The 12,095-nt window shown below is 46.6% G+C and overlaps 1 protein-coding gene across 1 annotated transcript in view; it reads left to right on the top strand.

Moving 5' to 3' along the window:
• nxf1 (nuclear RNA export factor 1) overlaps positions 1-12,095 on the top strand; it is a gene marked incomplete at its 5' end in the record, with an annotated part of 82,569 nt that overhangs the window by 51,084 nt on the left and 19,390 nt on the right. Inside the window, 5 exons of the mRNA XM_033015215.1 lie at positions 1,707-1,816; positions 5,816-5,852; positions 7,637-7,705; positions 9,216-9,271; positions 10,660-10,767. Coding sequence (XP_032871106.1) covers positions 1,707-1,816; positions 5,816-5,852; positions 7,637-7,705; positions 9,216-9,271; positions 10,660-10,767 — 380 coding nt within the window. The remainder of the gene's footprint in view (positions 1-1,706; positions 1,817-5,815; positions 5,853-7,636; positions 7,706-9,215; positions 9,272-10,659; positions 10,768-12,095) is intronic.

Raw genomic sequence — 12,095 nt, 5'->3', positions numbered from 1 at the left:
CAGCATTGAAGCACATCCCATCACTGAGTCCAGGCTAACCATCAACCATCATTTGGCATGAGAGAGAGAGTCCTGGGATGTCAGGACTTTCACATGAAGAAAGACTGGATAGACTCGGCTTGTACTCGCTAGAATTTAGAAGATTGAGGGGGGATCTTATAGAAACGTACAAAATTCTTAAGGGGTTGGACAGGCTAGATGCAGGAAGATTGTTCCCGATGTTGGGGAAGTCCAGAACAAGGGGTCACAGTTTAAGGATAAGGGGGAAATCCTTTAGGACCGAGATGAGAAAAACATTTTTCACACAGAGAGTGGTGAATCTCTGAAACTCTCTGCCACAGAAGGTAGTTGAGGCCACAGTTAATTGGCTATATTTAAGAGGGAGTTAGATGTGGCCCTTGTGGCTAAAGGGATCAGGGGTTATGGAGAGAAGGCAGGGATGGGATACTGAGTTGGATGATCAGCCATGATCATATTGAATGGCGGTGCAGGCTCGAAGGGCCGAATGGCCTACTCCTGCACCTATGTTCTATGTTTCTATATCCATAGTGGGGACGCAGGAATGAATCTTAATTCCAGGCTATTGTTTCATGGAGGGTTTGTTTTATGTGCAATACACTTTAATTTGTTGTAAGATTCCTTATGCCAGGAGCTGAGAAATGCTGGCATGTGTGCTGGCATCTTATCGACTGCTCAGGGAACAATTAACGAACTGCACTGATTCTTACAATTATTAAAAGAATGCAGAACAGTTCACACATTACATATATTTGGTGGAAATGTACCAAATGTCAGAAATGTACAAATGTACAAATGTAATAAGTAACTCTGCAATGTGATGAGCAAGCTAGAAATAACACCTGTTCCTTCTCTTGTTCAAGAAGGAACTGCAGATGCTGGAAAATCGAAGGTAGACAAAAATGCTGGAGAAACTCAGCGGGTGAGGCAGCATCTATGGAGCGAAGGAAATAGGCGACGTTTCGGGTCTCCCGAAACGTCGCCTATTTCCTTCGCTCCATAGATGCTGCCTCACCCGCTGAGTTTCTCCAGCATTTTTGTCTACCTGTTCTTACTTAATATTTTTTACCTTTCATCCTCAAACAGGCTGAACTCCCAAACTACCATGGTTTTCACACCATTGACTTTTATGTGGAGTGGTTATTATTTTAATGGCTTGCGTTCACCGAAAGTCAGAAACCAATAGTGAAATGTGTACAGGTCTCCCAAATTCGGGACGAAGGATTAGTTTAGTTTAAAGGTACAGCGCGGAAACAGGCCCTTTGGCCCACCGAGTCCGCGCCGGCCAGCGAAGATCTCGGCGGAAACCCACGGGGAGAACGTACAAACTCCGCACAGGCAGCACCCGTGGTCAGGATCGAACACGATTCTCTGGCGGGCGCTGTGAGGCAGTAGCTCTACCGTGCTGCCCAACAGTGAGAATTCATGGTACGCAAAGCTGCGCACACACAATGTTTGCAGCGATCTGTTGCCCTTGCCATGCAATGTGAAATAGTGGTGATAAAACAACATTTGTTTTTAATTGCGTTACCTTGGCTTTAACTTATCCAGTCAAGTATTGCCCCCCTCAAGCTGCAGTTTTAAATAGATAGCCGAGGGGTGAGTCTGGGAGCGTGGATAGTGACTTTAGTTTTATGGATGGCATTGCAGTACTCTGTAAGAACAATGCTACGTGAATCTCTGTTTAGCTCAAATCCGAAAGAGATCTGGACAAAATAAAAGGCTTCAAGCTGGAGGAACTTTGGTTGGAAGGGAATCCTCTTTGTGGAAACTTTCGGGATCAGGCTACCTACGTCAGGTCAGTAGAAGGACCTCCTGTTCTGCTTTCCTTTCGGGATGAGGCTTTGCCAATGGTGCTCACTGCATTCCTTCCCCCCCCCCCACCTCCCCCCCGGAGTATATCCCAATTTAAAACTAATTTACTCCTCACCAATGTGTTTACTTTGTATAGCAATGGAGCTGACAAAGTTCACTATTATCATCATTTATCCAGTATATGTGTACAGGTAGATAATGCTGGCGATTGCTAAATTGAAAGTCAATATTTTTCCCACCAGGTCTGATCTGCAGATGGTTTAGAACTTTTTGAAAGCATTTCCTATTTTCAAAATCAATTAGATCTGATGATGAAAACACAGATTAGTATCTAATTCTCCATTTTTGGGGGGCAAATTGTGAAGAACTGCATTCTAAAGAAGTTGTAGTTTGTACTTCATTTTCCTGGTTCCTGGTTAAAACGGATAAAGTGTTGAGGTTGGAGGCTGCAAAGGCTTGTGGAAGTGTCGTTTATCAGAGCTCCCTGGCAGTCGACTCCTTGCATAGCTGTAAAAAGCTCTGAATGCTCTCAAAAGCCAATGGTCACACGAATGAATCAACTCTTACTTTGGCAAGCCTGTGACAAATTTTACACATCAACGACTTTTTATATTTGTACGTATAAAAGAAGACTCGGGGCCACCATGCGCAATGGTCATTGACATCTGAAGTGGATCGACATTCTTCCTTGTGGCCAGTGAAGAAGGCTGGTTAGCCAGTGACGGGTAAGATTCCTCCAGAGAGGGACAACCTAAGACAGGCACAGCCGTGCATTGGCCTTCAAAGCAGAGGGGTGATCATGTGGCTTTGGTACATTCTTGGCTTTTGCAACTGCTCTGAGAGTCTGACCAGTTGAGCCGTCTTCCCCGGCAGATCGGCCAGAGAGAGAATATTTCACGCAACGCCTGCAGCCTCAAGTTTTGACAATTAAACGACAAGCTGGAGCAACAACATTTATCTTTTTAATCTGCCTTTGCGAGGAAAATTCAGAGGCATAGCACCATTAATTTTGCACAATGTTGGTAACTTAATTTTAAATAAGATCGATAAAGGCAATCGAATAATTCTTTGGACAGCAGTTCTTCAATCTGCCCTCTTATCTCCCACTGCCTTCCACATCCTCTTGTTCATGCTCCTTAACCTCTCGCCCCATCCCTTATCGAGGCCTTTTTTAGAAATCATTTTCTAGATTTGCCACCCAGTTTTTGCTTTTGTTTGCTCCCTGTGTGTTTACAGTGTTCATTTCAACGCAATTAGTAACTGGCACTGTGGTGATCTCACACTGCCTTAATCCCTCTCCCTTCCCAATCCTAACTAATCATCTCTTTTTCCAACATTGATCCTGTACACTATCACCCGTGTTCAGGTGAGTGTCAGCGCGGTAAGTAAATGGAAACTAAATGTGAATGAGACTGGAGGCAGTGCTGCTTCTCGTTGGCCCACGCAGGCTGGCTTACTAATTTTACATTTGTCTGAGACGGTCCTAACCGCCACTGCAGCTAAATTGACCACTTCCAAACAGAATATTCACTGGTTCATTTTGGCAAATTGCAGGCTCCTGGGTTGGTGAGGAGCGGTGTGAATAATTATTCTGCTACGCTACATATTCGAAACCCATTGAGAATGCTAGACTAGAGGGTCCGAAATATAGAGAGAGGTTGAGCAGGCTGGGACTCTGTTCCTTGGAGCGCAGGAGGATGAGGGGTGATCGTATAGAGGTGTATACGATCATGAGAGGAATAGATCGGGTAGAGAGTCTCTTGCCTAGAGTAGGTGAATAGATGACCAGAGAATGGGTTTAAGCTGAAGGGGAAAAGATTTAATAGGAATCTGAGGGGTGACTTTTACAAACAAAGGGTGGTGGGTGTACAGAACAGGCTGCCAGAGAAGGTAGTTGAGGCTGGGACTATCCCAACATTTAAGAAACAGTTAGACAGGTACATGGATAGGACAGGTTTGGAGGGATATGGACCAAACGCGGGCAGATGGGATTGGGACATATTGGCCGGTGTGGGCAAGTGGGCCGAAGGGCCTGTTTCAACACTATATCACTCTATGAATAGAATAGAATGATTTGAATGCTGCAAATGAGGATTTTAATTCTGCCCACGAGAATGGAAGATAAATCTGTGCTGATTATTTTTCTCCCCTTCATTCCACCACTGTAAATTGCTTCATGGATTTGAGGCCTTTGGAAATGGTTTTAATGTAGCCCAAATAGACCAACTAAAAGCTCTCTGCCATTGTAGGCTAAAGTGCTGTGAAACCTTTCAATAGATTTTCTGCAATTTGGGGGCTTTAGGTATTTTTAAATGATCTATCATGGATGTCTTGAATCAGCACTCACTTCTAACAAAGCCTCCCAAATCCTGACTGTTTCTTCTAGTAGCTATCTCATGCAGCCTCGGATGTGCAGAATGATGCTGCTGCAATATTCTAAAGGTCTTCACCAGCTAGGTGATTATGAGGAGACTCTCCACATATCTCAATAGATTATTCTCAGTTCAGTTTACTGTCACGTGTACCAAGGTACAGTGAAAAGCTTTTGTTGCGTGCTATCCAGTCAGCGGAAGGACAATGCATGATTACAAGCAAGCCATTTACAGTGTACAGATACACCATAAGGTCATAAATGATAGGAGCAGAATTAGGCCATTCAGCCCTTCAAGTCTGCTCTGCCAGTTAATCATGGCTGATCTATCTCTCTCTCCAAACCCCATTTTCCTGCCTTCTCCCTAAACCCCTGACACCCGCACTAATCAAGAATCTATCAATCTGTGCTTTAAAAATATCTGTTGACTTAGCCTCCATAGCCACCTGTGGCAAAGAATTCCACAGATTCACCATTTCTGACTAAAGAAATTCCTCCTCATCTCCTTCCGAAAGGAACGTCCTTTAATTCTGAGGCTGTGACCTCTGGTCCTAGACTCGCCCACTAGTGGAAACATCCTCTCCACATCCACTCTATCCAGGCCTTTCACTATTTGGTACGTTTCAATGAGGTCCCCCATCATCCTTCTAAACTCCAGCGAGTACAGGCCCAGCGCCGACAAACGCTCATCATATGTTGACCCAGTCATTCCTGGGATCGTTCTTGTAAACCACTTCTGGATCCTCTCCAGAGACAGCACGTCCTTCCTCAGATATGGGGCCCAAAGGGAATCTCGTTTAGTGCAAAAGAGTGAGGGAGCAGCCTGAGATCTGTTGGTTTAAATAGTTAACGGGAAGTTACTTTGCTCTGGACTGTCAGAGCATGCAGAGCTAGAACAAGATGGCCTTTATTTAAACTATAACTAAAAGCTCCCTGAAACCTAAGGAGACCACCACATCAGTGTGAACAGCAACACCAACAAGGATTCTAGCATAACACACGCTGCTGGAGGAACAGCGGGTCAGGCAGCATCTACGGAGTGAGTGGACAGGTGATATTTCGGGGCATTCTGTGTAGCTTGGTGGTTCTATTTAATGTCACGTCTTGCCACCAAGCCAAGTAGTTAAATGACTCTCTTAATTTAGTGTGTGGGACCTGATTTCCCCACTGGAGCATGATCAGTGTGATCTTCAGAACAGTTCTGGCCATTTTGTACACGTCACCCCTCGTCTAGTAAACAGTCTAAAGAGTTCTCTCAATTGAGGAAAAAGGGTTCTTTGGTCTTGAGCATGGAGCCAGTAGACATGTAATTCAGGTGAAGGAAGGAACTGCAAAGATAGACACAAAAAGCTGGAGTAACTCAGCGGGTCAGGCAGCATCTCTGGAGAGAAGGAATGGGTGACATTTTAGGTCTTCAGACAATCAGTTGGCATCCAGTGGGGTCTGTGTGTGTGACTGAGCTGCGGTGGAGAGGGGAGGGGAAGGGGGCTTGTCGGCTGGGAATTGACTGTGGGGCCACTCTGACCTTTGGCAATGTTTTGATGGAACTTTCCTCGCCAATTTTAAAAACTGTTACTTTGTTTCACTTCTCTCCTTTGCAATGTTTGACAGTTCGGTCAGGGAAAAATTTCCAAAGCTGCTCAGACTGGTGAGTACATTGCTGGCGGGTTTCTGTAGATGAATGATGGATTTGAGGCATTGCCCAGAGTTGGGAGTCAGTTAGTGGTGGAGTGGGTGGAGCTAACACTTCAAACATCACAACGCTGACAGGGTAACGAGGAGATCTTGATTTGTTCTTTGAATTTAGAAATTTGAATTTAATCATTTAATTTTAAATCTGCTTCTACTTTAGTGCAAACTCCATTTTTTACACTGAGCGGAAACAGGCCCTTCGGCCCACCGAGTCCGCACCGACCAGCGATCCCTGTACATGAACAGTATCCTATACACAACATTTATACCATGCCGATTAACCTACAAACCTGTATGTCTTTGGAGTGTGGGGGGGAAACCGAAGATGTTGGAGAAAACCCACGCAGCTCACGGGGAGAACGTGCAAACTCCATGCAGACAGTAGTCGGGATCGAACCCGGGTCTCTGGCACTGTGAGGCAGAAACTCTACCACTGCGCCACCAATAGGAATTTGCACATTATCCCAGTGACAGCGTGAGCTTCCTCCGGGTGCTCCGGTTTCCTCCCACATCCCAATGACGTGCAGGGTTTGTAGGTTAATTGGCCCCTTGTAAATTGCCCCTTAATGTGTAGGAAGTGGATGAGAAAGTGAATGAATACGGAACTACTGTGATCAATGGCCGGCATGGACTTGGTGGGCCGAAGGGCCCGTCTCCATGCTGTATCACTAATCTCTTAAAAAGTAACGTTGGAATGTAATTAGACTTTTAAACCTAATGTTTCAAAGCAGGATGAAATCATCTTGGTGACTTTGTAAACAAAATAGTCAAGAACCTAGTGTGGCACAGCTAGAAAACCCATTGCTTCATGGCTCCAGTGATCTAGGTTCAATCCTGACCTCTGGATGTTTGTGGAGTTTGCAGGCTCTCCCTGTGACCACGTAGTTTCCCCCTGGGTGTTGCCACATCTGAACAATGTGCTGGTTGGTAGGTTAAATGGCCACTGTATATTGCTACGTGGTAGAATCTGGGGGCATTTCATGGGAATGTGGGAAGGATATCAAGTGTTGGAGACGGACACAAAATGCTGGGGTAACTCAGCGGGACAGACAGCATCTCTGGAGAGAAGGAATGGGTGCCCCCCTGGGCCGAAACCCTTCAGACTGAAGAAATCTTCTGATATAAAGGGTTGGGACAGGTTCTTAACAGGTGCTTGGGGCTAGGTCTTTGGAGCGCAGAAGGTTAAGGGGGGACTTGATAGAGGTCTTTCAAATGATGAGAGGGATAGACCGAGTTGACGTGGATAAGCTTTTCCCATTGAGAGTAGGGAAGATTCAAACAAGAGGACATGACTTGAGAATTACGGGACAAAAGTTTAGGGGGAACATGAGGGGGAACTTCTTTACTCAGAGAGTGGTAGCTGTGTGGAATGAGCTTCCAGTGGAAGTGGTGGAGGCAGGTTCGATTTTATCATTTAAAAATAAATTGGATCGGTATATGGACGGGGAAGGAATGGAGGGTTATGGTCTGAGTGCAGGTGGATGGGACTAGGGGAGAATACGTGTTCGGCACAGACTAGAAGGGCCGAGATGGCCTGTTTCCGTGCTGTAATTGTTATATGGTTATATAGGTTCGGTGTAAAGATAGGTGGGTGCCAGCATAGATTTGCCGGGCCGTTCACAGTTTCATTGCATTACCTTTGTCAGGGTTCCCAATAGAATGAGCATTTAATAGTTGAAGTACTGAGGTTCTGCAGCAATGGTCGATTCTCCAGACTGACTCTGGGCTTTCTTCACACAGGACGGCCATGACCTTCCGCCTCCAATTTCCTTTGACGTTGAAACACCGACCACACTTCCTTCTTGCAAGGTACGATGTTAATGCACTGAAGGTAGACACAAAAAGCTGGAGTAACTCGGCAGGACAGGCAGCAGCATCTCTGGAGAGAATGAATGGGTGACGTTTCGGGTCGAGACCCTTCTTCAGACTGTAGAGGTTTTGTTTTAGTTTAGTTTCACAATCACAATCATACTTTATTAGCCAAGTATGTTTTGCAACATACGAGGAATTTCATTTGCCATACAGTCATACAAATAGAAACAGAAACATAGACAATAGGTGCAGGAGTAGGCCATTCGGACCTTCGAGCCTGCACCGCCATTCAATATGATCATGGCTGATCATCTAACTCAGTATCCTGTACCTGCCTTCTCCCCATACCCCCTGATCCCTTTAGCCACAAGGGCCACATCTAACTCCCTCTGAAATAAAAAGGCAACAGAACACACAAAATACATTTTAACATGAACATCCACCACATTGACTCCTCCACATTCCTCACTGTGATGGAAGGCGAAAAAAAGCTCCTGCATCGGGGGATCTCAGCTCCCCCGTGCTGCCTATCGAACCCCGCGTCGGGGCTGGTCGAACCTCTGCATCGTTGGAGCTCCCGACATCCACAGTCTCTCCCAAGACTGCGATCTCACGGTGGTAAAGTCCACAGTTGGAGCGATCCCAGGCTGGGAGAGGCGGCCAATCTCTACCTCACCGGGACGTCCGTGGCCGATCGATGGGTGGAATTTGACCCCTGCGGTAGGGCTCAAAGTCAGTGCAAGGAGGCCTCCAGCTCCATCGATGGTAGACCGGAGATGCCATCCGGAAAATAATCGCATCTCCGGGAAGATAAGAAACTGAAATAAAAAGTTTCCCGACCCCCACATAAAACAAACTGGAGAACATTTACACGAACTTTTAACACGCACTACAAAAAAAACAAGAAACAGACAGACCGTTGGCGGGGCTGCCACTCGTGCGGCGCCCCTAGTGACACAGCGCGGAATCAGGCCCTTCATCCCACCGAGTCTGTGCTGACCAGCGATCTCCGCACATTAACACAAGCCAACGCACACTAGGGACAATTTATATTTACACCAAGTATACAAACCCAAGCCAATTAACCTACAAACCTGCACGTCTTTGGAGTGTGGGAGGAAACGAAATATCTCGGAGAAAACCCGGTGTCACGGGGAGAACGTGCAAACTCCATACAGACAGCACCCTTAGTCGGTGTCTGAACCAGTCTGAAGAAGGGTCTCAACCCAAAACGTCACCTATTCCTTTTCTCCAGAGATGCTGCCTGACCTGCTGAGTTACTCCAGCTCTTTATGTCCATTAGCACTTAAGTAGTAACACGTGCATCGTAAGTCACTTGGGGGGGGGGGGGGGGGGGGGGGGGGCTGGGGGAATCTATAAGTATATATGGTTTCATTATTTCACTTCTTGCAAAAAAAGAATAGTTAGAAGTGCTCATGTTAACTACTCAAGAGTCTTGGATGATCTGTTGTGCTCTATTAACCTGCGGTTTGCTTGTCATTAACAGGGCAGTTACTTTGGTACAGAGGAAATCAAGGTCATTGTGACACGTTTCATTCAGCAGTAAGTAGCCTTGAGCTCAGGTGAACATTGCACGGCGATCAAAATAAATTATAGAATGTGTCTAAGAATCTCTGCTAAAAGCCACTGCTGCTTTATCGTACAATTATTTTTACTGGCCAGAAATCCGATATCAATACAATGCTACACTTGTCGCTTTACCTCCCCCCTTGACTCCATTCAAGGACCCAAGCAGTCTTTCCAGGTGCGGCAGAGGTTCACCTGCACCTCCTCCAACCTCATCTATTGCATCCGCTGCTCTAGGTGTCAGCTGCTCTACATCGGTGAGACCAAGCGTAGGCTTGGTGATCGTTTCGCCCAACACCTCCGCTCGGTTCGCAATAACCAACCTGATCTCCCGGTGGCTCAGCACTTCAACTCCCCCTCCCATTCCGAATCCGACCTTTCTGTCCTGGGCCTCCTCCATGGCCAGAGTGAGGACCACCGTAAATTGGAGGAGCAGCACCTCATATTTGCTTGGGCAATTTGCACCCCAGCGGTATGAACATTATTGACTTCTCCAATTTCAGGCAGTCCTTACTGTCTCCCCCCCTTCTCAGCTCTCCCTCCGCCCACTCGCTCCACCTCTTCCTTTCTTCTTCCCGCCCCCTCCTCACCCTCACATCAGTCTGAAGAAGGGTTTCGGCCCCAAACGTTGCCTATTTCCTTCGCTCCGTAGATGCTGCCGCACCCGCTGAGTTTCTCCAGCATTTTTGTCTGCTTTCGGTACAATACTTATCACTTTCATCAGAGAGCATGAGTACTACCAGTCACAACTTCAACTTCAGCAACTGTGTGGTACACATTCGCAATAACTAACTAGATCTTTAAGAAGGAACTGCAGATGCTGGAAAATCGAAGGTAGACAAAAATGCTGGAGAAATTCAGCGGGTGAGGCAGCATCTATGGAGCGAAGGAAATAGGCAACGTTTCGAGTCGAAACATTGCCTATTTCCTTCGCTCCATAGATGCTACCTCACCCGCTGAGTTTCTCCAGCATTTTTGTCTAACTAACTAGATCTATTATCTAGACATGTTTTGATGTTTGTTCCTGTTCAGCATTCTTCAGTCCAGCATTTTCCAGTCTTCACCTATTCAGCTTTATTGTTAGAACTCAGACAACCTGCAGGCTGTAGCCTTTTGTACTAGGCTATATTATAGAATGGGTCTGTTTTAAAGAATGGGGGGGGGGGGGAATAAAATAAAAATAAAAATCTGCTATTTTTCAAATCATGCGTCCGGTAATTACCGGCTTTTTAATTTTAATTTTACTTTTCCCCCCATTCTCTAAAACAGGTGATGCACAGGTCTATTTCGTGCATCTATCACCTGTAAAAGGAATAGGTCACTTCAGTAAAACGCTTGTTCACTCTGCTTGTCATCACTTGCAGGTACTACTCTGTATACGATTCGACGGACAGGCAGGGACTGCTAGATGCTTATCATGATACGGCCTGCTGCTCGCTGAGTATCCCCTTTACACAACAGAACCCCGCCAGGTTAGTCCACTGCTGAACAAACCATTTTAGAATTGAAGTGATGGGAGAGGAGGTTGTCCACGATGGGCAAGAACACCTTTGCCATCGTTCACACATGGCGGTCCAATTTTCACAGACGTGTAAATGCTCAGGAAAGGAATATGGAGCAAGTTTAGTTTAAAGATACAGCGCTGGAACAGGCCCTTCGGCCCACCGAGTCCACACTGACCAGCGATTCCCACACACTAACACTATCCCACACACACTAGGGACAATTTACACTTATGCCAAGCCAATTCACCTACAAAACTGTACGCCTTTGGAGTGTGAGAGGAAACTCCATTTTCCTTGGAGCAGAGGAGACTGAGAAATGTGCAAAATTAATGGGGGGGGAAATGGGGTTGTTGATCAGAAACTTTTTCCCATAGTGTAGGTTTAATTTAGCGATACAGCATCGAAACAGACCCTTTGCCCCCCCCCCCCCGAGTCCACACCAACTCGTTCACATTAGTTTCGTGTTATCCCACTTTCTCATCCACTCTACTTATAAGGTACAATTTACAGAGGCCAATTAACCTACAACCCCGCACATCATGGGGATGTGGGAGGAAACCGGAGCACCCAGAGGAAACCCACATGGTCACAGAGAACATGCAAACTCTATAAATATACACACACACACACGTACACACGCACGTACACACACACACACACACGCGCACGCACGTACACACACACACACACACGTACGCACATGCGCGCACACAAACACACACGTACGCACATGCGCGCACACGCACACACACACGCGCGCACGCACGTACACACACGCGCGCACGCACGTACGCACACACACGTACGCACATGCGCGCGCACAAACACACACGTACGCACATGCGCGCACACGCACACACGTACGCACATGCGCACACGCACACACACACACACGTACGCACTTGCGCACACACACGTACACACACACACGCAGGCGCACGCACGTACACACACACACGTACGCACATGCGCACGTACACACACGTACACACACACACACACACACACACACACACACACACACACACACACACACACACACACACACACACACACACACACCTGAGGTCATGATTGAACCCTGGTCTCTAGTGCTGTGAGGCAGCAGCTCTACCAGCTGTGCCAATGTTGCTGGATGGTAGAGTTTATGGTGGAGATGATGAGGTTTAGAGGGGATCTGGGGAAGAATTATTCTTTACTCAGAGCGGTTGAAACCCACAGAACGCTCTGTGAGTGGATCGTGGAGATGGAAACTATAACAACATCTGTGGAATTCTCTGCCACAGAAGGTAGTT

This window comes from Amblyraja radiata, chromosome 45 (assembly GCF_010909765.2).
Source record: "Amblyraja radiata isolate CabotCenter1 chromosome 45, sAmbRad1.1.pri, whole genome shotgun sequence".
NCBI lineage: Eukaryota > Metazoa > Chordata > Chondrichthyes > Rajiformes > Rajidae > Amblyraja > Amblyraja radiata.
Note: the sequence above shows the minus strand (reverse complement) of the source record. Positions and strands in the feature narration are given on the sequence as shown.